This window comes from Micropterus dolomieu, linkage group LG15 (assembly GCF_021292245.1).
Source record: "Micropterus dolomieu isolate WLL.071019.BEF.003 ecotype Adirondacks linkage group LG15, ASM2129224v1, whole genome shotgun sequence".
Classification (NCBI taxonomy): domain Eukaryota; kingdom Metazoa; phylum Chordata; class Actinopteri; order Centrarchiformes; family Centrarchidae; genus Micropterus; species Micropterus dolomieu.
Window position 1 is genome coordinate 23,537,781 of NC_060164.1, and position 24,869 is coordinate 23,562,649.

General features: G+C 41.7%; 2 protein-coding genes across 5 annotated transcripts in view; one reads left to right on the top strand and one right to left on the bottom strand.

Moving 5' to 3' along the window:
* Window positions 1–7,980, top strand: part of peli1b (pellino E3 ubiquitin protein ligase 1b) — a 33,424-nt gene extending 25,444 nt beyond the window's left edge. The window contains exons 4-7 of the mRNA XM_046070770.1: window positions 938–1,039; window positions 1,660–1,857; window positions 3,291–3,479; window positions 7,265–7,980. Of these exons, the coding sequence (XP_045926726.1) occupies window positions 938–1,039; window positions 1,660–1,857; window positions 3,291–3,479; window positions 7,265–7,843 (1,068 nt within the window). The 3' untranslated portion in view covers window positions 7,844–7,980. The remainder of the gene's footprint in view (window positions 1–937; window positions 1,040–1,659; window positions 1,858–3,290; window positions 3,480–7,264) is intronic.
* A 6,736-nt stretch (window positions 7,981–14,716) lies between these two features.
* The window catches only part of ugp2b (UDP-glucose pyrophosphorylase 2b), a 45,882-nt gene continuing 35,729 nt past the window's right edge, over window positions 14,717–24,869 (bottom strand). For all 4 annotated transcript variants that reach the window (XM_046070794.1, XM_046070792.1, XM_046070793.1 and 1 more), the window contains exons 6-10: window positions 22,762–23,059; window positions 21,121–21,318; window positions 18,189–18,431; window positions 16,752–16,856; window positions 14,717–15,207 (exon numbers count right to left, since the gene is read on the bottom strand). In XM_046070794.1, coding sequence (XP_045926750.1) covers window positions 15,100–15,207; window positions 16,752–16,856; window positions 18,189–18,431; window positions 21,121–21,318; window positions 22,762–23,059 — 952 coding nt within the window. In that variant the 3' untranslated portion in view covers window positions 14,717–15,099. The remainder of the gene's footprint in view (window positions 15,208–16,751; window positions 16,857–18,188; window positions 18,432–21,120; window positions 21,319–22,761; window positions 23,060–24,869) is intronic.

Consider the following 24,869-nt stretch of genomic DNA (forward strand, 5'->3'; position numbering starts at 1 on the left):
TGATTTATGTTTTAAGTGAGTTTCACAACCAAAGTTTTCATGAAACACATTACACACATACAGAAGGACAGTACAAATATATCAGACAACAGCATTCTTTTCTCCTTCTCGTCTTCGTAGGTGTATGATTTTGTTTGTCTGAAAACATCAAATAAAACACACCCAGTTCAGTGGATGTGGCCTGCGCTGCTCCACCAAAGGCTTTTGTAAAATTCTGTTTGCTTTTTGTTCTGTGATAATTAAGTGTCACACACCCATCAACACTAACAGGAAAGGGACAGAGTTCAGCAAAGCTTCCCTGAGTTAGCAGAAAAAAAGGAAAAAGAGCAGGTACAAGGCTTGGTCGAGGTTTAAGAGGTATTTGAACAATTTTTACATTGCATTTAACTGGAACATGCTGTGTGTGCAGTGCAAGGAGTGTTTTCTTGAACGTCCTGGGAAGTTATAAAGCCGCCCAGAACTCCTCCAAAATCTGTTAAATGAACAGGGGATTGTAAGGCGTGTGTGTGAGAGGACCTTTTGGTTTTTTGGTTTAACATCTGTACTTTGTGGATTCTCTGTGGACACAAACGTCTCTGCTCTCAAACACACATAGGCCGGGCTTTTAGTTAAAGAGTCTTGAAGAGTGATTGTGCTTTTCTGTCCTTTGGGTGGTCCTGAATGACCAAAAAGATGTTGAGGCTGTGTTAAGTCCAGCTAGTGACTACATAACTGAACTTTTCACCCACCCCCACCCTTCCTTTGTGCATCTATTGTTCTCTGTTAGGATCCGTGAGCAGATGTCAGAGGTGTTTTTGCTATTAAGCACGTTCAGGGTTCAAGCCTTGAGTATATTTAAAGTGATTGGTTCAATTTGAGATCGTCTTTATTTAGCCTCCTTCTCCCTCTGTTTACCTTCTCTGTATTCATCTATACTTTTTTCCTTCTGTCCCATCAGGCCATAAGCAACAAAGACCAGCACAGCATCTCTTACACTCTGTCTCGAGTCCAGACGGTGGTGGTGGAGTACACCCATGACAGCAATACAGACATGTTCCAGGTAACGAGCCTCAACTGACGTTTTACAACCAGTTATAGTCCTTACTTTTTCCACTGCACTGTTGCACTCACCCATACAGCTTAAAGGGTAACGTCTGTATTTTTTAACCAAGACCTTCTTTTCACATGTTTTTGTGTCCGTGTGACGAACTGCGACCAGGTTCAAATGTCTTTTTTTGGCCTTGGAAACAACATTTGGGAAAGCCACCACAGTGTCTCTTGAAATGGGATGTATACTTATTTCAAGTAATAAAACATGTGTTCAACATGTAATATCATCTTTCATCTTAGTCAGACTTGGAAAAAAAGGTTTTGCTCCTGGATTATAAACGTTACCCACAGTGCACTTTTCAAAATGTTTCTCCAAAGTCGTCCTGTTCTTTTCCTGATTATAGCATTACCACTCTGGGAGGCCGTCCTGTACAGTGATTATAGTACTGTAGTGATGCAGGTAGCTGTCAGGGGCGGCGAAGTACCCATCATCATAGTACAGAATGTCCTCAAGGTTGTTATGGGTTTTATGCGAGTTAGCAATGCATGTGAACCAGCTGAACCTGTATGCAAGGTCATCTACCTACCATGTGAAACTTGTTAGAACACATTTCGATCTCTCTTTACCAGATCGGTCGTTCGACAGAGAGTCCCATAGACTTTGTTGTGACGGACACGGTGGCGGGCAGCCAGAGTAACGCAGACACCCAGTCGGTCCAGAGCACCATCTCGCGCTTCGCCTGCCGCATCAAGTGCCAGCGCACGCCACCTTACACCGCACGCATCTACGCCGCGGGGTTTGACTCCTCCAAGAACATCTTCCTAGGGGTGAGCTATGTTTTCTCTGGTAATTGTGAGAGAGTAAAAGGCAGAAAGATGAAGGGAGGAAGCAAAATAAAGGAAAAATAGAGATGAGTCATTCATCTTGTCTGGTAAGAGGAAAGAACTTTTCCTTTACAATCTTTGACCTGTTTTCTCTTCCCAGTCGTGTTTGCTTTTACTTTTAATGTCAGAAGCAAACATCATTCTTCTTCATTGTCATGACAGCAGAGGGACAACAAACTAATGTCCTGTCAAAGTGTCCTTGGCTACAACTTAAACATGTTCAATATTAAAAAAAGGGGGACTCTTATAATTTACTTTCCAGTCTAGGTTTTTTCCAGCTGCAGCCTGTCATACCGACGTTTTGGCATCCGTCTTCAGTGTGTACAACAAAATGCTGCTGCTAAACAGCTCAAGAATGAAGAGTGGATTTGCTGAGAGAGTTGGCCAAGTTCCAAAATAAATAACAATATACTGTTAAACTTAAATTAAAAGTCTCAATTAGACGCATGTCCCTTTTACTGGCCTGGTGTGGACACATGTTTTGACAAGTAAACGCAGGTCTCAGTTAGACGCCTGGTCTGGTTTTTATAAAAGTTCTCTGGATGTATAAAACCTCTTAGAGTCAGCGGGGTCACCTGCTTGAGCTACTTCTAAGCTGCTTAGATTGTGCATACATACATAAATGTTAAGTTTGGTCAATATGGATATTCCACACATTATGACATTGGTTAGATTTTCCTAGGGCTGGGCAATAAAACAATAATGATAATAATCAGGATATAATCAGGATATCAATAACAATACAACAAATGTTTAATAAATATTAGATTTAATTTGAATCACAAATGAATAAGCACTGATTTTTTCTATTAAATATTTTTTGTTGAGGATAAGGGACAAAAAATATTTTACTTAATTTTACTTATGCAGATTTGTTAAAACAATTTTTACAATTGTTTTAAATGTCCTACCTCATATTTTACATTACATTTATTCATTTAGCTGACGTTTTTATCCAAAGCGACTTACAGTTGCTATATATGTCAGAGGTTGCACGCTTCTGGAGCAACTAGAGGTTAAGTGTCTTGCTCAGAGTGCACAGTCGGGGATTGAACCTGGGTCATCAAGTGTTTGTTCTGAGCATAAAGAGCAGTGGCTTCTTCAACTTTCACCTGAAAGAAATAATGAATTGACATTTAAAAGGTGCTAAATGAATTAAAGGCCTGTCTCAAATATAGGCAGGGTGGGTTCAGTGATTGAAGCTTGGACTATTAAGTGAAGTGTTACAGTATGAATGACAATAAAACTTCTCAAAGTTAGATGACTAAGTGACTTATAATACATGATGTAGGCGTTATCGATTTTTGATTCAGGGCTGCATAATAACCAGTTGTCCCCGTCCTGATCGCACCTTCTCATGTCTTCATTTTTCTCAGGAGAAAGCTGCTAAGTGGAAGACGCCTGATGGTCAAATGGACGGGCTGACCACCAACGGCGTGCTGGTGATGCACCCTCGAAACGGCTTCACCCAGGACTCCAAACCCGGCGTCTGGAGGGAGATCTCGGTCTGCGGCAATGTTTTCACCCTGCGGGAGACCCGCTCGGCACAGCAGCGGGGAAAGATGGTGAGGAAGAAATGCATAACATGTCGTACCAGGTTCACCGAACAGAGATTACTACTGCTGAACTACTGAAGAGAAAGAAAGACTATCTCTGTCACTCAGTCAGCGGGAGGTCAGTCAGAGCTTAGCATCACCAGGAGGTTATCGGGATGACAAAAGGTCCGACTGTCAAAGCCGTGTGTAACAGGACCTTGTAAGGGGATCCTCCAGCTGACGCCAGGGCCTCTCAGCCAATCACAGCGCTCCCGCTGCCTCGTCATCGTGGCTACCTGTGGCATTTGTCTGATTGGATTTAGGTTGTTGGTGGTGTGTTTAATTAGGTCTTTCTCCTCTCTTCCTCTCCTCCACACTCAGCATGTCCACAGCTCGAGCATTAATCCGTCTCTTTATCTGGTGTCCCACCTGTTTTCGTTTCTCAACAGCTCTCTTATCTCCACCTGGCCTTTTACCGTCCAGGGAGTTAACCGTGTGTGCATAATCCACCACTATAGAAACCAGCTCATTATTTCACACATGATTGACAATTTAGATAGTCGGCAATGGGAGAGCACCTATATTCATTATGTACGGTTGTGGAACATGATGGGGTTTAATTGTCATGCTGAGTGCACACAGGAGTGGACAACCGTGTGTCTGGTTGATGGTGATGCAGGCACAGAGATACTTTTTGAGATGATGTTTATTTGAGGTACTACTGTGTAGATGTAAAAATACATCATAGACTCACATTGGCATTTGCAGATTAGTTAAAGTTAATTTTTTGGTCTGCCACAGCATAGACATCTGCTCTGTTAACCAAATGTCCTCCTTTCAGTTTCATGATGCCACCGTCTATTTTCACTTGATCGGTTTGTCAGAATACTGTTAGTTCTCCGTCTACGTAGATGAAGAACTTGTTTCCAAACAGCCAATAAATAGCGTGACTGTCACTTTGAACAACATTAGCTTCCTGCAACTTAACTTGTTGAACGTTCGTCCAAACACTCACCGGGGGAAATGTGCACTGCTAACGTCAGTCTGAAAGCTAGTCAGCTAATTAGCTGCACAGCTGCAGCACAACAGCATGTAAAGCTACCTGCGAATTTCCCTTTTGTGTGTTTAGATGGTGAAAAATCACTGTTAACAACACGCTTTCTGCCCATGACAGTTTTAGTTAGTTTGTCTCTTGTTCCCTGATGAAGCTCAGCCTGTCAATCAAACACAAACAGGGCTGCGCCACCTCCAGCCACTGAGACGAAAAAGGAGCATTTCTGATATTTACCCAAAGACCTTTTAAAAAAAATCTTTTAATAACAAAAACTATTAACAATACATTTTTCACTGCAAAAAGGGATGACTAAATATGATTTCAGTTGGACTCAAACAAATACAGTCATGTTAGATTTTTGTAATGTGTATTACAGCCTCCCGTCGATGCCTTTGCGAGCACACAGCTCTCTAAATGGGTTAAGTGTCCTGCGTTTACGAAGGTTAACAGCTGAAGGACTTTCTGATTTATTAGGGGGGTAAAACATTAGTCTCAGCAAGTTTGCCAAAAAGCAATCCGCGCTGACTTATTTGTGTGTGGGTGTGTTTAGTTTGTGCGGTGTGTTGAATTCATTTTGGGTTTGAAAACCCCTTGTTTGTAATGTTGCCTGTCCTAACATCGTTCTTAAAAATATATCCATCATTAGAAAAACATGACACCTGCTGAGAGGAAACCGTTTCAGCTACAAATAACATTTCTGTTGTGGATGTTTTTATTTAATCTAAAGCAGTGAACAGCAGGTGATGTTCGGTAGTTGTTGTGAGGTAAAAACACATCACTTGCAGGTTCCTTTTAGTTTTTGGACAGACTCACTCGGCCTTGCCAGCAGGGCAGCTGGTTGCCCTTCTGCAGTTGGACACAAGGTTGAAGCCAGCATAATTAGGAATATCTTATAGTGCAGCACACGCACACACACAGTGGGTTTCCGTGAGCCTGCTGCGGGGGCTGTTGTGAAGTATAATAAACGAGCAGAGTACAGTGTCTGAGCTCCTGCCGTGTTTAATAAAAGCTTTTGTGCCGATAAATGATTCGTTTCTGTGTAATTAAATTAGAGCTGTGTGTCGAGTGTGTGGCTGTTTACGTGGATTGAATCGACCCGAAGCACTCGGATCATTAAACTTGAGTGTGGTTATTTATTGATTAGACAAACAGTTTTTCATATATGTGTCTTTTTTGTTGACGTGGCGGCAGGTTAATGACTAGAGGAGCAGCCTTGTGACCTAAATGTTGCTGGTTTTGAAATGAGCTTAAGCAACTAGGAAAATCGGAGCGGGACGGGGGGCAGCAGCAGCAGCAGCAACAACTGTTTCCCTCGAGCGAGACGCTGAACTCTTCCCCTGTTCCAGTTGCTCAGCTTGTGGTTTTGCTGCATCAGTGTGAAACAGGGCATCGCTGACATAATTAAAGAGCACACGTGAGCTCAGCGAACCTTCCCCGGGATAAATGAAGGTTAAAAACTTGTGACCAGGAGGGACGCATCACCCCGTGGTAGAAATGTGTTTTCCCCGAGACACACCAGCGTGATCTCACCAGAGACCCTGGGAACTGCTCTGCCCCTCATATGACTTTTTAAAAATAGTTTATTATGTTTTCTCCCTCTCTGTCATCCTGCTCAGTCTTTCTCTCTTCGTCCTCTGTTTTTTTTCCTCCCAGATGTCCTCTGGTTATCTAAATGTTTAAATCCACCCCCCCACACACACACACTCACACACTCACACACTATCATCATTCCTCATGTCGTTTTGCCTCCAGCTGTCAGTCCCCTGCCTCCTCCCTGAATCACACATCTGTCTGAGGGAGAAATGCCTGCGTTACACTGCCACCTACTGTGCTCAGATGAGTACTACAAACTTCAGCGCTCTATGTTTTGAGCAGGCAGCAGTTATTTATTCATCCATCCTCTAAACTGCTTATACTTGAGCCTGTCCCAGCATGCATCTGGTGAGAGGTGTTGGTACACTTGGGAAAGGTCGCTAGTCACACATCACAGAGGCGGAAATAAATACAAGTAAAAAAGACAAACGGGAATAATTGAAAAAACCAACCAGTCATTCTGAACTGAAGATTTTAGGGTTTTTTGTTGCACAAAACAAGACGTTTGTTGGGCATTTTTTTTAATTTTGTTGGCTTTTCATAAACTAAAGGATTTAAAAAAATAATCTAGAAAGATAAATTATCTAAAAAAGCATTTAGTTGCATCACTAATATTGTCATCTTACAAGGCCATGTTTCAGTTTCCATTTGTAGTATTTTGAACAAAGTAAGGCTGGAATGAACGAATAAACTGAAAAGTCGCTGCATGTATTTTGGTTCTTTTCATCTCCAGGGACGGCAGTGTGGTTCGCTCGGTCGCTAAATATCAAAAACCGTTTCTGTAGATTGACTGCTATGAACTAACTATCTTTGGTGATCTCCGGACTTTTTATCCAACACCATCAAGAGGTTTATATTTTTCTGGCTTCTCTGGAAATGTACAGATGTTCATGTTCTTCAGAAACAGTTTAAATTTGTCATGTAAAGTTACTCATGCTGTAAATTTTTAAACGCAGTGACCTATAAATATGACATTTTTTAGGACATGCATAAATACAACAATTAAAAAACTTTTCCAACCAAAGGTCTTTCTTGGTGCACCGGACGAAACTCTCATTAGCTTTCAGACTGTTGCTCTTCCTCGTGTTTGAAGTTTAGTGACACCTGCTAAGTTTTTATACGACTGTTGTCTGTAGCTGCCCGTCTCTATAACCTCTCTCTGTTGCAGGTGGAGACTGAGAGTCAGGAGCTGGTCGACGGCTCTCTCATCGACCTTTGCGGTGCCACTCTGCTGTGGCGCACAGCTGAAGGCCTGGCGCGCACTCCCACCCTCAAACACCTGGAGGCGCTGCGGCAGGAGATCAACGCAGCCCGCCCGCAGTGTCCCGTAGGCTTCAACACGCTGGCCTTCCCTTCCATGCGTCGTAAGGACACGCCGGACGAGAAGCAGCCCTGGGTCTACCTCCAGTGTGGCCACGTCCACGGCTACCATAACTGGGGCAACCACCGCGAGGAGAGGGAGGGCCGGGAGGGCCGGCTCAGGGAGTGTCCCATGTGCAGAGCTAAAGGGCCGTATGTGCCGCTGTGGTTGGGCTGCGAGGCAGGGTTTTACGTAGACGCCGCCCCTCCCACTCACGCCTTTAACCCCTGCGGCCACGTTTGTTCAGAGAAGACAGCAGCCTTCTGGAGTCAGATCCCGCTGCCGCACGGCACACACACCTTCCACGCCGCCTGCCCCTTCTGTGCCCAGCAGCTGACTGGTGAGCAGGGCTACGTCAGACTCATCTTCCAGGGACCCCTCGACTAGCAGGAAACACTTCCCAGCATCCTCTGGGAGAGGCAGAGCGGGGAGCTTTTCACTGAGACACTGGCCTTGCAAACGGGGAGCTACCCAGATTTGTTTTCTTTCCTCTGCGGTTAAGATAAAACAGACTTTTTTCTGGACTTTTTGTCTCTTTCTCATATTTAAGTGACCTTTGTATTGCTTTTTCATGAATGACAACAAAGATTTCTATATTTTCATGTGAAACCAGAGACACAAAAACCAAACAAAGAACACTGCTGGGTTAAACGTTTTGTTTGTTTCTCTGAAAGAACTTTCAACAACAGTATTTTCTAAATTACTAACACACCGTAGTGCAAACAAACGGTTTTTATTCATGTTTATTGTTGCAATATTCATCTGTGTACATCTCTTAGAGCTAATTTAAACAAAGATGTTTATTTAAGGCCCCTCGCTTCATCTTTTATCTGTCAGATATGCCTAACTTCAATACTATTTAGCATTTTAATTTGAAAACACAGTATATTGTTAATCAGATATAAAGTTCTGGGTGTGTTCTGAGGGTTTCGTTCTGTGTCTCTCCCCCACGTTCACCTCTCAGATCTGTTTGTCGTATTTATACACCCCGTCCTCTGGCGTGCTCTCACTTTGTGTGTGTTAACCCTTCAGTTATACTTGTCTCTCATTAGGCATCACCTCGGCCTTTTCCACATTCAAAGCAATAGATTTGGAACGGAGACCTCCTAAAGCATTATGGGAAACAGAGTCTTCTAGGCGTCTTGTGTAACGCTCAGGCAGCCTGAACTCCCTTTAAAGTCCGAGTGAAACGTTTTCTCTGGGTGAGTGAATCTTTTCTGATCACAGGTTAGCCACGATAACGCAGCTATGTAGCTAATGTCACACATTATGCAGACACACACACAAACACTAACCGGACCCGGTCAAATACCTTTTATTATATTAAAAGTGGAAACAAAAACAGATGATGGTTTGGGGCTTACTTGCACAGTTGCAGCAAGAACAATAATACATATTTTGACAGAAACAGAACTCTGATCAGTATTAGTTCCAGTTTTAAGTAATAAATTTGTAATAAATAATAATAACTTTTGGTATCTTAACATCGTAACTGTTTCTAACTGGCATTTAAATGAAATTAAACTTTCATTACAGCCTGTATTGTGTAAGATACTGTGTGAGTCACCCACGAGTAACTGTGCGTCCTATTAGGGGCTGATAATGATTTAATTCACCAAATCATGCATGATTTTAAACACTAGTCATGGTTTGTTGAGACCTAATGAGTTGAGAAGGAAAGTCATATTGCTTCTCTTTTTTTCTCTCACCCGAGTTGTAACAGTGCAAGAAGCCCCGTCCACCTCATTCAGCGAGCAACTGTAGCCGTTTGACTCAGGTTTGATGCACACGAACACACGCATGGCTTCAAGCTACACTATTCTCTTTACGGATGTGTGTTTGTGTTTACTCATCAGGGTTTAATTTGTGCTCTCCAAACAGTGTGTTGAAGTGGTCCCCATGGAGCATTTTATGGGGATGAGCTTTACAGTGTGAGTACAAAATATCGGGACTGCCTGGTTCTTTCTTTGTAAACTGAAAACTATGATCAGAACTGTTATGTTTATACTGTATATTCTAATAGCTTTCCAATAACAGGGCTAAACGGTTGTTTTTATATTAACACTTGCTGTTTACGGTGTCTTAACAAGCTGTAGGGGGGTTTTAAGAGGTGACAAGCGTGTCTTGTTTAAAGCTAAGTAGACTACAAATAAAGGCCTGCAGTCTAATTAAACATTCATTCTGTGAGGAAGCCAAACAGAAACTCTTGCCTGTCTTTCGGGTCAATAAGGTCTGTGTGTGCAGTTGTTTGTTATTTAGGTCCTTCCCAAACAAGGCAGGCAGAGAAAAGTCAACTTCTACTTCAACTTTGTTAGTTTTCTTTAATAAGTTTAACAATTTGGCCCACAGTAGTGCTAAATAATATTTTTTTAAAATCAAAATCAGACTTTTACTTTTATTTGTTATTTTTAATATATTTATGGTTCATTTTATGCCTTTTTATTTTTTTAGATAGTCATTAGCAAGATGACATGATGGGGAACTACATGCAACAACAAATGTCCCCGCGAATCAGAGGTGTTGCAGTTTATGGTCAGCGCGTCAACCCCAAGGCCACCAGGGAGCGCCGGGCTATGATTTTAATTATAACTTTGATAATTATGTGAGATTTTTTTCCTGATATAATAACAGCTGCCACCAACAAATTTACTCAGCTGTAGATAATTAAGGTTGGACCTAAAAAAACAAGCAGCTGCATCACTTTATTTTCTCCACTTATGTGCAAACAAGATAAAAACTGATATACTTGGTACACTCGTACCTAGACCTGCAGTTTCATCTACAGAAAATGATCACAATATGGATCAGATACATTTTAATTTGAATAGTTCAACTCTCACCTTCAAAATCTACATCTTTTGTTTTTAGATGACAAAAACAAACATACGATAAAGCGTATATATAATTTTCTTTAGATACAATTTTGTGAGATTGACATAAAAGCATCGTGTCCCACTTCTCCAAGTAATGACCAAACCGTCCAAATAATTTAATCAATATTGTGAATATTATCAAATATATCCTGAATGCATAAAAAAAATGTTAAAAGTAAAAGGACGTCTCCAGAAATCGTAGCATTTATATCCCATGACAACCTGGGCAAACTCCCATTTGCTGAGGAAGATCATGTGACACGATCGAAAGCTTGAGTACAGCTACTAAATGGACCTTGTGGTTATTTCAGTTACTATTTAACACGAATGTAAACTGTAAATTAGTCCAGACCCCTTCACACTACCTCTATAATAACACACGCAGACTGAGACTAAATAACGGGTTCAGAGAACGCAGTCCTGATGTTTTGTGAAAGCTAATTCTCCCAGACTCCTGCTGCGTACACACAACGCATCCCACAACGCCACTGTGGTCCGTCCGGCTTCCTCGTGCAGCTGAGGTCGGCGTAAGAACGAGATAGCGAGCTTCCCAGCAGCGAAGCAGCTTCCTAACTGTCCACAACGTGTTCGTCAGGACACACAAGAGCTTGTGCAGGCATCACGTGTGTGTGTGTGTGAGAGAGAGAGAGAGAGATTGTAATTTATGTGTTTATGATGATTGTATGTGTGCGTTCGTCTGTCCAAACTGTAGTTTTCATTTTCATCACCCCAGTGGTCGGACTGCAACACACACTAATTCACCTCAGGGAGAAAAACAATCACCTGTGTCACATCTACAAATACACACACACACACACACTCACAGCTAAGGTCTTCTGAGGTTACCTCATAAGTATAAAAAAAAGAGTAGCCTATATTCTGGATTAAAAGTTTTGTGTCTTGCCTCTCCTTCATCCAGTATTGTTGTGTTTTAAGGACTCCGAGGCGCCGTCTCTCTCTCTGTGGATAAAGTGTGTGAGTAAGGGCTTCACTCAGTCTCTGCACTGTTATCTCAACCCTGTTTTTAACACAAACACACGTCCGTCCGCCCCGCCTCCCACCACTCACTCCTCTTCTTCTTCTTCTTCTTCTTCTTCTGTCTCCTTGTGCTTGTAAAGGCAAAAGCGAAAGAATGTTTCCAGCAAACACTTTTTTCTTTTCTTTTGGTAACAACAATAAAGTGTAAAAGTGACACGTTTCACGGTGTGCTGGGTTTTATTTGCTTCAGCAGTGTGATTTGACCACAAAGTCTTTTTGTTTTGCAGCTCAGAACCAGGTGGATGTTGTGCAATAATGACAGCCAGGAAGCTGCAGTGCTTTGTTGTTTTTTTTCTAAAAGAAAAGGAATTCATTCAGCACATTTGTGAGTCTTCAAAATGGCTTCCATGTCCTTTAAATTTAATATAAATAATACAATAGGACATCACCACAAACTACAGCCTACAGTGGTGGAAAGTAAGTGAATTTTCTTAAGCAGTGTATTAAAGTACAGTTTTAGAGTATTTCTATTTAATGCTACTTGATACGTGTAAAATGTTGCCTACAGGTTGATGCACCAGCATTAATAACCCATTTTCTCAAAAGCGTACTACGCACAGTAAGTACTTTTACTTTTGATACTTTAAGCTGGTGCGGGACTTTTACATATAAACTAAAGTCCGTTACATTCAAGCCAAACAAGTTCACAAAATGCTGATTAAGCCTGACACCAGCAAACCCCTCTGGATTCTCAGTATAGGGGGAAGCAACTGTAGCAGCAACTCAGTATGGCAGAGCCTGTGTCGTGAGCAGACTGTGTCCACAGTGTTGTGAAATTACTCTCACGTCAGAAGGGGGAGACAAAAGCTTGTCTCTTAATAGTATCCTCTTAGTGAAGTTAAATTTTGGATGCAGGACTTTTGCTTTATTATAATAAAAAAAACCCAAATCAGCTATTTTGATGATTTCTTTCAAGCAAAAATGCTAAACAGTTTTTGTTGGTCTTACATTATAGTGACATAAATATCTTTGAAATTTTGACTGTTGGTTGGACAAAACATGACGTCACCTTGATGGGCTGTGCGCTGAGAGGTGGGGTTGGTAATCATATATACATAACGGTTATTCTTCATTCTTTTAAGTCTTTTCTCTTGAAAAAAAAAAACTAGAAAAAACTGAAAAACCCAACAAATACTTTTTGAACAGACTGTTTCTGTTTGTTTTTGTCGTTAATGAGCCTGTTGCGGCTCGCCACAGAACCTTTTACTCTTATTGACACTCTTAATTTCTTATTTATTTAAACATACATCTAAGCACTGTATATAGATGTGCAATACTGTACATAACCAACTATTTAAAGTGTATTAAGTAACCTATTACATTAATCATTCAGTATTATGGACAAACCCTGAGTGCCACTGGACCGAATGCCTTTCCTGCATTAGGTTATTTGCTGAATAAAGTGATTGTGGATGTACAGACACAACAGACGACACACGCTCATTCATATTGCACTTTATTCAGCTCCGAGGAGGCAGAACTGGGCCGGGCTGAGACCTCGTCACCGTCACAGATTAACACTTATTGCCTTCAGACTATCTCAGGTATTCTCACACTGAAACTTTGTGTACATGTTTTAAAAATATCTACAGTTTGAATGTGTGTGTGTGTGTGTAAACCAACACTGCAGAAATCATTGCCCCTCCTGTCTCGCTTCGTGTGGACAGTTCACCCTGAAGGATGGGCAGGACAGAGGCGACAGGAGGGATTTGACACAGTTAATGGAGGCATGAGGTTTCATATAACGTTAAGGTCAAAATGTGAGCAAACAAACCAAAAAATAATGCACGACATTGTTGATATTTCATCATCTACATCGCAAAGAAAAAGGCCTTCGCTTTATAATATCATTTCAGTAATTACATTACGATTTCTTGACACTGTGATCGCGCCTGGATGTGGATCAATACAGTCTTCATCCAGGAACATCATGACAAAGCTCAATAACCAGAGATGAATATGGTTCAGGCATCACGTGGGGTAACATGTTAGTTTCTCCTCTATGGCACAAACTCCTGGGAGCTTTTCAGACAAGACAAGGTTAGCCTGGAAGCTGGAGGAGTAAATACGTCCAGTGGACGAATGTTCTACGCTCTGTAATGGGAAAGTCACAGTTGTCATCGCTTTGGAAGAAAGTTACCCATTTATTTCTTGGCACAAACTCCACTTCAGACTTTCATCATTATGTTGTTATCCAGTAAAAACTATCGTTTTGATGTTTTGACTTTAAACTGCTCGAATTAATATATTTATATTAATACTCATATCTGAGGATCAAACTGAAACTGTGCAGTTCCTCTCAGCGCTACAGAACTATTTGGCGTCTTTCAGCTTCAACTATTTTGGTTCAGCCTCACCGCTCTCATCACTGTAATGTTAGTAATGTTACAGACAGATAAAAAGCAAGTTTTGCAAAAGAAATGCAAATTAATGCCCGTTTCTATACACTTCTGCTATTAACTCTACAGTCGGTTGCCATTAAACTTCACAGAACAAGACGGCACAAGATTACATGATTAAAACGGCGGTGAACGAAAACCATGTGGCATGTATTAATCTGAGAAACATTACAGTCTCCTCATTGTTTTTGTCTCTTCAGTAGACGCGTAAGTCAAACTTACAGACAGACTGTGGATGGAAATGCACTTGATGACTTGGTGAGCAGCTCCCTCAGGAGTTGGAGAGACTGAAGAGTGAATATTAGACTTCAATTCGTCAGGTGAAACACAAATCCTATAGAATTATAATCTCTGCGTCTGCTCAATGAGTAAATAGCCAAAGTTTTCCAAACACAGTCGCCATAAATTTGTGAAAAAGTGATCATTTGTCTATGTTGCGCTGCCCCCACGTGTCCTTAAGTTAAATTCCTAATCACACCTTTCCAAACTGCTCTGGCTGCACTTATTAATGTGCAGTAGCCAAGAACATTGTTGGAAAATGTTTGGTGAGCAGCAATTCTTGGTGGATGATTGATACCTTCCATAATTCATGCTCCAGGTATAGATAATAGATAAATTATTTCTTTCAGCTGAACACATCTTCTCACAGCTGAACTGTGGAACCATGCCGAGTCCCAAAGCGAAGTCTGTGTGCTTGAAATAAATGGTCAAAACGTGGTCAAAACTTGGTCCATAGCTTCACAAACCATGACTTTGCCATCTCTACAAGTGCACTGTGACTGCATGAGCAATGCTGTAAGAGCACACGGATGATGAAGATGATGCTAAATTCATCTGGTTTACCCTTAGATGTGTAGTCCCATTTATATACCCATTAATAATATTATAATAGTATCTTTATTTATTTTAGTCTATTTTGTCAGGTTCTTTTTTCTAGCCCCCCCCCCCCCCCCCCCCAAAAAAACAGTACAATTCGCTACAGTTAAAGGAGGATGGAAAATAAAATCTGTTGTTTGTCTCTCTATCATGGTTATAGGTCATTGTTATTGTTATAAGTAGCTTATTATGTCATATAATAAACGTTCTGTAGAGGGCAGTACGTCCCAGCTACAAACCACCACCAGCTATGTAAACTACTTCCTAATGTTGAGACTGCACATGAAATCACACACAGCCTTCAGGGAGAAACACTTCCTCCCACAATCTGTTGGTGTCGGATAAACTTGACAAATGGGTCACATGACTGGGAGAAAGCCAACTGGGTCACATGACGAGTGTGTGTGTGTGTGTGTGTGTGTGTGTGTGTGTGTGTGTGTGTGTGGGGGGGGTGGCATTAGTGGTCCATGATGCGGAGGTTTCCAGATACAATTTTGTTTTCCAGCATGGAGCCGGCTGGAATATCAATCCGATCTCCGTGGTTGGCGATGATGATGACGGTGCCCTGTAAGGAGGAAGAGTGATGAGTTCAGTGTTCGGACAACAGGCAGGCACTTTTAATTAAAGACTCTTGTTACTGTAACAGCAGTTTGTTTGGGTATTTAGTATTGTACTCTGCTTCATTCACATCAGCAGCTGCAGCAGAGAAGAAGCTGCTGGTGTGTCTGCAGCTGCAGGACGCCATCTCAGTATTGTTTGCGTTGGTGAGGATTTATCCGTGTGTGGCAGGTTATTTAATTTATGTAGCTCCTTCTAAAAGCTAGTCAGTGCTGGGTCCACTCCCCTTCATCATACCTCCTGCCCCTGGGGATGATCATGCAACATCAATTTCCCCCGTTATGCTGATGACGCCCAACTCTACTTCTCCACTGTCTCCCTACCTCCCATCTCAATAAACTGCCTTCAAGACATCAGGAGCTGAATGAACATGATCCTGCTCCAACTAAACAGTAATAATCGGCTTTTTCGCCCACCCTCTCCAAACTAAAAAACCTCATTATCAATATTGATGATTTACCGGTCACTCAGTGTCACCCTGGGTAACACTGTCCCTGTGCAATACCAGATTACATTTAAGGCCCTACTCCTCACATTTAAAGCCCACCACAACCTGGCACCTACCTACCTCTCAGACCACCTCCCAGTCTACGGCCCCTCCAACCTTTTGTGCCCGAGCCTTTAGCTGCTCTGCACTGTTACATCATTCACAAAACTCCTCAAAACATCTTTTCCGAGAGGCCTATAGTCTTTAGACTCTTTATCCATGACCTGTGTAATTGTTTCCTCTTCTTATTTTAGATTTCCTTTAACTTGCACTGTTTAATTTATGCATCTCATTTCATTTACCTTTGTAGTACCTTGTATGTAAGATGTCCTTCAGTGTCCTGAAAGGCTACTACTACTACTACTACTACTACTACTACTGAGGAAGGCAGAGGAAGTGTTAATGCACTTAAATTTGTAGCCTAAAGGCGTTTTTAAGTTTAATAATTCTATTATAACGCTTTTCAACACGATAATCTGAAAATATTTTAACTGACTTACTTTTTACTTTTGTATAGTATCATTTTACTACTTTTACTTGATTAAAATTTTCCAGTGCTCTCTCCATCGCTGATTAAAATGTACATGACCTGACAGTTAAATTAGATTATAATCTCTCAGCATTATGCTTCCTTTACAGAGAAAGATCAGTAAAAGTTAAAGATTTATCTTTGAAACACGGCACCTCGAGCTGCTCCGAGTGTTTCTTCACATTTTATCTCCACACCATGAACATAAATGGAAATTCTCACGCTTCAAGACATCAATCATCACTTGTGGGGTTTTTTTAAAAATAAACACAGTATATCTGTAGCATCTTGTTCCATCAGTGTGGGCTTCAGAATAAATAATGCAATGGTCTTTCTGGGCCATCACGCTCATCTGAAGAGACTTCTGCACATTTAGAGCAGGTAAGCTGCTCTTTATGCCAATTTTATTTCAGATGAAAGTTTACAGCGACATTTGGTTTTGAAAATAGAGGTTTTTAAAAAAAGGAAAACTTACCTTGAGAGAAACATTTTTCCCAAAGGTGACGTCTCCAGACACCGTCAGGTGGTCGAGCTCCAGCATGTCAGGGATGCTCTCGAAGCGGGATGCGTACTCCTGAACCTGAACACAGGCGAACATGAGAGGACATATGTTAACAACATACTGTATGTGTGTGTGAGTCTTTTCAGGATTTATTTAAACAATTTCTGCCACATGGATCCTTTGGCTAAACATTTAAACCTACTGAATCATAGATACCAAAAAACAGCTATGGAATTTCTTGTACACAACGTCTGTATACTCTGAATTAATAAAATGCCATTCACCTCGATTAGATAAAACTGAAACTACCTGCATGGCGTCCAGCACTACTATGAGGAATCGGAGTTCTCTTTGTTCTTTAACTCTCACCTAAAACAAACTTCGAGCACCGCCTTTTTACCCACTTAACATTGCAGAAATGAGGAATGTCGTGTCTGAAAAAAATTCCGGAAAAATTAGTCCACGCATTTGTTACTTCTAGGCTGGATTATTGAAATTCTTTATTGTCGGGCTGGCCAAATAAGTCCGTTAACAGCTGATCCAGAATACTGTTAAAAAAAAAAGAGATCATATTTCTCCTGTTTTAGCTTCTCTGCACTGGTTTCCTGTAAAACCCAGAGGAGAATTTAAAATCCTCACCTATGAAGCTCTTAATGGTCAGTCACCATCTTATCTTAAAGAGCTCATAGTACCTTACTACCCCACCAGAGCACTGCGCTCCCTGCAGGGTTACTTGTGGTTCCTAGAGTCTCCAAAAGTAGACTAGGAGCCAGAGCGTTCAGCTATCAAGCTCCTCTCCTGTGGAACCAGGTTCCAGTTTGGGTTCAGGAGGCAGACACCATCTCCACATTTAAGAGTAGGCTTAAGACTTTCCTCTTTGATATAGCTTATAGTTAGTGCTGGCTGAGGTGACTCCTGAACCATCCCTTAGTTATGCTGCTATAGGCCTAGACTGTCGGGGGACTTCCCATGATGCACTTAGTTCTTCTCACCTCCTCTCTCTTTCCTTCTATATGCAACCATATCCCATTACTGCATGTTACTAACTTGACTTCTTCCCTCTCCTGTAGTTTTGTGCTTTTTTGTCCCTCTCCTCTCTCCTTCTGTTGCTTTCTGCTGGTGTTTCTGACTTTGGAGCTGTGGACTCTGGATCTGTGGTTGCGGGCTTCCTGCTGCCCCCGTGCTTGATATTGTTATAATTATTAGTACTATTATTAATTTTTATTGATGTCTGTACCAACACCACCTTTACTGTTGTTTTGCTTTTCCGTGTTCATCATGTGTTAGGCTGTTTGACTTTACTATTGAGCCCATGACGGTTTTGAAAAAAGGTCCACACAGGACTTCCCATACAGTCCAGAATAAGCAGACAGAAGACATAAATGCTCTTCCCGCTGTTATTATAATTACCTTGGTGAAGGAGCTGCCCAGTTTGACATGTGGCGTTGTTGGGAACTCTCTCTTGGGGCTCATGATGAGAGAGCCCGCCTCCAGGCTGTACAAGTTGGACATGACCAGCAGCAGGTCCGATGTGGTCTTGACGGGCAGGAAGCGGCTGCGAGGTACGTTGATGCCCAGGGCGTTTTCAAAGCATTTGATGGCGGCGCCAACCGCCGTCTCCAGCTGCACGACGTTCAGCCCGCCGTCAAGGGTCTGATGACAAAAGAAGAGAGGAGACATGTTTGTTGTGGTAAAGTTACTTGATTATCCCTTATACACCGGCACGCCCTCTTCGCTCACTTGATGCTAGTCTCCAGGTCATTCCTCCTGTTATAAAACTAAATCAGTTGGTCTCAGAGTAATAATAATAATGTTACTGTAGAGCACAAATGGGGCAAAATAAAAATAATAAATATTTATGCTAGCTTGATGTTAGCATTTAGCACAAAGCACCTCTGTAGAGCCTCGCAGAACTGCCAGCATGGGTGCAGATTCTTTGTCTTTTTAAAGTTTAAGAGGCGATAATGTCTCCTGAAAGCACAGAAGTGAATATGACAAGCTAAAAATAGACTCTGAAAGGTTTCGCAGGACAACAGTGATATAACAATGTGTAACTGTACCATGATCCGTGTCTCAGGTATTAACTATCAGACGTTATGTAACATTCTCCTCTCCATGGAGGCTTTTATCTTAGGTGCCTCTCAGTGCTACACAGTGCACACAGTTTTAACACGTATGGAGCTTACAGTCCTGTAGGAAACGAAAGGCCCCTCTTAGTTTCAGTGCTGCATTCTTACCACACACTTGTGTAAAGCCACACAGCTCTGCACCGTGACATGACACTTGTTATGTCACGGTGTGCAATTCTGTAGCCAAGGGCTGGGGAATTAGATCTATAGGCCAAGAAAGCAATAACCAAGGGTTCAGCAGTGAATTTATAACGCTGGTTGCAGATTTACATACCCTGAGGTGGTGCTTCTCCACTGAGGGGGAGGTAGAGGCACAGCAACGTGCCTCTGAGCGAGCACAACCAAAATAACATCAAGTCACATCACGTCAAATCTGTGTGCTGCACTGCTTTTAACAGGACCGCTCTGTCACCAGGAGCTTTAGAGGTCAATAAAGGATAATTAACATGCGCAGGGAGCCTTAAAATGAACAAATCATGCTAAGAACAAAAAAAAAAAATAGATGAAATTCAACTGATTAAGCATTAACTCAAACCTTTTTTCACTGTAATGGAAGAAGCAAATTTTTGCTGCCTCACTTTTCTTTAAAGAAATATTTACTTCATTAAAAAGACGCAAATGTGCGTGAGAGCTGGACAAACAGACTCAGTAAGCAAAGTAGAACAAGAGGCGACGACGTGGCCCTTGTGGTAAAGTATTTGTGAGGGAAATGAAACCTTAATAGTCATCTCTGTCTCTCTAACACCATCCCACACACACTCTCTCCCTCTAAACACAAACGCAGCTTAAACTGGAGTCCAAGTAGGGCAGATGAGCCACCAGGGAGATGACCAGAAAACTGGATTGGGTTGAAGCTTTTCTCTCCTTTGTATGCAAAAACCTTGTTGAGCCGTGCAGGACGGTGGAAACACAGAGAGGCTTTGAAATATGGGTTTCCTCGGGAAGCTTGGATTTTTTTATTTTTTTTTAGGCGAGATATGATTTATTCAGAAGTGGCGGTCTCAGTAGAGGCGAGCGTTGCAGATACTGTATCTCTCTGCTCTACTATTCCTGCTATGTTTCCCAACACTCAGACATCCTTCTTTGAATTTGCCCCCCTCAAAGCTTCATGCTCATACATGGAGGATCCAACGGTGGACATTTATGAGTTATTTCACTCTGATGTGCTCTTTATTAGAAGGGAATGAAGAAGAAGAAACATAAAGATTAGAGCAGCACAGTTAAGGAGAGTGATAGTATTCCTCTGGCTGAGTTGACGGAGGAGAGGGGTTGTGTTGTCATACAGAATATTAATGCACACGGCATGACTGAGGTACTAAAGACAGACAAGACTGAGACAACTGTGCCTCCCAGCACCCCCATTAGCTCCAAATTTTGGTGCTACAGTTCCAGTTTGGTGCAACAGTTATTGGGACTTTGGGGGATGTAAACAATAAGTTTCATGTTGCCATGGAGGCTGTTAGCTGTGTGACAAACTACTATATTTAATTTTTTTAAATATGTGCAGATTAGCGCCAAAAGTTTGTCAAAATCACTATTAGCAGTTCCTGTTTGTATTCATGGATGTAGCCAACTCTCACTGAATTATATAAAACTTAAAAATGTGAGAATTCAGAGGCAAGCTCCGAAGCATATTTACAAAGTTTATTCTTGATGAACACTGGAAATCATGAAAGCCCCACTGAATCTAAAGATATGTGTAGTATCAGTGTCCGTGTGACAGATTTGACTTGATTGAGTAATGTCTCGGAAAGGGAGTGTAAATTTTCATGCTAATTGCGCCAATTGTACCATAATTGCCTCCATGAGCTGCACCCACTGCTGCTGCAACTGCTGACTGTGTTGGTGAGTGAGCCACATCAAAGGGCTAAACCCTCACTAACTTCACTGTCACTGACAAAGCATCGACGCAAAGAACTGCGTCAATGCTTTTTTGTTATCGAATTAATCAAATTAATCAATTTAATTCGATGAATTGATGAATCGTTTCAGCCCTAACGGCCATACATGAAAGATGCCAGTAACTGTAAGCCATAGTTGTTCTGTGTGTTCTGAAATTTACCCATTTGGTCTGGCTTTTTTTGACAGTATTTCAAAGGTCTTTACTTCTAATCTAGGACCAAACTGTCTACTAATCATCTTGGCTCCTCTGAATCTACAGAAAAGCTTAGTAGACTTCAGAAACTGTATTTCTCTGTCCCCGCTTCACTCACCTTGGGGTTGACTATAATCTCCAAGTCCATTGCTTTCTGTTCCTGCAGCCTCTTGATAGCAGCTAGAGACAGCCACAGGTTGTTGGTGTTGAAGATCTTGAACTTGGAAACTGATTTAAATTCATCCACATGGGCCTTGGGGACCTGGGCGATCTCCAGCAGGCGCAGTTTTCCTTCATACTCGATCAGCGTGCCACCCTGAAAATCAGAGTCTATTTTTACACCACATTCAATGCGTGTGAATGATTTGACTTCAAAACTCAACACAAATGTTATTAAAGGCACTGTGACAAAATAAAACTGAAACTATCTGCGTACTAGGGCTGGCCCGAATGTCGTATTTTTAAGCTTTGAAGCTTTGATAGTAATTAACAGCGAATAATCGAAGCTTCGTGTTATGCTGACTGTTTTTAACGTCTGTTGATAAGCAGGTTGTTATTACACGAGCTACAGCTACATATTTCATAGATATAACACAACAGCAGGAGGATAAATGCCCAAGAAGTTCTGCCAATGACATGAGTGAGGGAGGGTCGGATGGGGGAGATATAACGGCAGGCATGGGTGCGTAAGTCTGTGTGTGCGTGTGAGAGAGAGAAACAGAAAGAGAGCGCTCCTTTTATTTATCCTCAAAGCTAAGCTAACAAAGTGATTATTACCAAAACTTTGTTTTTATCTTTGTTATGGCTAGCAGACCCAAGTGCAGGACTAAGAGAGAGAGGAGTTACATAAAAGAGAAATATTTAGCACGGGAAGAGCGAGGCAGAGTGAAGATAGATGCGTGCCGAAGCAGGCTGGTGGCTGCTGTAAAGAGCAGGGGGAACCATAGCTGAGTCCAGAGTGAGGGAGTCTGATCCGAGCAGGTCCAGAGCAGAATCCAGGAATAGTTTAGCCAGGCGGGGGTCCAGGCGGAGAGCAGATGGGATGAGCGATTTTTCCGGTAGCGTAACTAAACACTTTATTTTGCATAAATAACTTTTAACTTTATTACCGGATACTAAATGTCCTTCTTCTATAATTTTAAAATATAGGCTATTTTACTATGTTGATCTGTAATTAAATTAAGCACCCCCATAACTGCCACACTGCAGTTGTCATCACTCAGTTTAAAGTGCTCCCACACAGCTGTGGGCTTCATTTTGTTTTCTCTTTGATGTGAACTGGAGCGTTATGTTCACTGCTGTGTGCAGAGGTAATGCGCGCGAAACCCCCCCCCCCCCCCCCCCCCCCCCCCCCCCCCCCCCCCCCCCCCCCCCCCCCCCCCCTCAATATTCCAATCTCTGTGTACCCAACGTTTGACTATTGTAATATTCGGGTCCAGCGCTACCGCGTACTAGTGAATAAATATGCCAAAAATATGAAAATAACAACCAAAAGATGTGATAATTTTCTCCTGCAGCAATGTCACACTGAGATGAACACTGAGAATAAAGGGTTATTCCATAAAAAAAAGAACAGAATCTGTTCATTTTGAATCTCTTTGTTTACTGGATGTCTTGTGCATCTTATCCACATTAATGCTGTAAAACTGATATATGGAACAAGGCCAGAACATTACATCCATGTGTAAGAAAAATATTAATTTGTGGATTCATGCTGTCACTCACTATATCTATAAAAAAAACGTCCTCATCCACATACCTTGACGTCAGCGCGCGTCTTATCCGTCACCTCCATGATGAACTCGCAGCGCTTGCCGTTGGGCTGGCTGACCAGGTGGTCCAGGATGTGGAGGTCGACGGTGGCTCCCAGGTTGTCGATGTTGGACACAAAGATGTACTCTTTGCCCTGCGCAATCAGCTGGTCCAGCAGGCCCGAGTTGTAGAAGCTGGCGTAAATGTCGCCGTGCCCTGGAGGGTACCAGCCTTCTGAGCTCTGCCCATTCATTCTCAAGTTTGTGGACACGGGGAGGAGGGACTCTTTGTTGATGCGAGGATACCTGGACAGAGGGAAAATAAGATCAGCCATCATGTTTTTGTTAGTTTTAGGCTTCTTAAGCTGCTAAAATGCTTCACTTTGTCCAGGAAGTAGCAATGGGTTCATCAGAACCAATGTGAACGTGGAGTAAAGCTGGGGGCCATAAAACCAAAACAACAAGCTGAAAGACGTTAAATTGCTCCGTAAAGCTGAGGGGAACCGTGACGAATGACGCAGGACAAAAGTAACAGCAATTTTCTTTAAGCTCATACAAGCCAAACTGTGTCACCTGAAAAATGAAACTTTGGCTTTCACTTTGAGTTATTCCAAAAAAAAGGCATTTTTAATCACGGTAAGTAAATTCACTCAAGCTGAGTGAAAGCTTTGAATGACAAGTTGTGTTTCTTATTTCATGTGTCATTGTCATGATCATATAATTAATTAGTAATTAAGCTGCAACTTACATTCTAAGTCAAACTATACTGAAGTCGTTCCACATTCGTACAAAGACCACATGTGTGAGTTATTTATCACAACAAAAAAATTGGTTTTGTCTATACGGTTATCTTTTAAAATGATGTCTATCTGAAAAGCGTCCCGGCTCTCCCCTACTCATTTTCTGTGGGTTTTTTAACTGCAAGCAACATCTTTCACCTTACATGTAATTCACTTATCTCAGTCGCAGAGCTGTGAGTCTCGGACTGCACATGTTAGAGTAGATAAACAGCACACAGACTAAACTGACAGTGTGAAATCTTTTTGCTCCACATCTGTGGTAAAGCCACGGACAACAAAGTAGCACTCCAGGTGCCACGTAAATTTCGTCTTTTCATATCACTGCAGGACTTCAAACAACACAGTCAGGGTGTAAACTTTTTAAGACAAGCCAAAGAATCCAAGCCATAATCGCTGCGTGCATTAAACTGATCAAAGGGTTTCTAAGGAGGATCTTCGTCAGGTTGAGTTGTTTTTGGCAGTTTGCGGGTATTTCAGAGAGCAGATGAGCTGGTCAGGTGAGAGGAGCTGTAAGTAAGTGGAGGCACGCAGGCCTCTTTAGTGGAGGTTTCACTCTAGCTGACTGTTCGGGGAGGATGTTTTCAGATGAGCGGTTTTGATATGAGCTCATAGACTTCAAAGGTTTTATGTCATTTCAGACCGACGCCTGAGAACGTTCTGTACGTTCACAAAAGTGTTTTTCCTTTCTGGGATCCAATATTTCTGCAGCAGAAGGAACGGTTATTCTTTCCAGGAAAGAAATGGAAAATGAAAATACGTCTTTTGCCGGGTGCACACTAGAGGATTTTCAAATCTCAACTGATCTTAAAAACATGGGATACCACAGACATAACGACAGAGTTAACCCATTTTTAATAGTGGCGATTCCCGGGACCTGGGATCTCACAGAAACTCGTGTGATCAAACGTGACTTCAGACATAAAGAAACATGGAGGCAGACGGTCGTCGTCAGCTAGTTGCACTTAGACGAGCTATGTTTTTCATAGAAAGACAAAAAAAAAATAGATCCATTTGTAGATGTTTAACTTTATACTGTATTTCATTTTTTTGTTAGTTAATACAAACTAGTTTTATTAGATTATCTTATAAAATCTAGTTTGAACTGCATTGAACCAGACAGAGATTAAAGGCTCACGAAACCTTTGCAGGTGTTTTGAATTAGTTTGCTGATTAGTGCTCTTCTCAGGTCGACATTTCTGTATTATACATTCTTTATTGTGAATATTGTAATGCACTTTGAAATACTGGAGTTTTAATAAGAAAGCTGTAACTGTCAAGATTAAAACATTTTTAAAAACATTTATTACGTAAGAAAA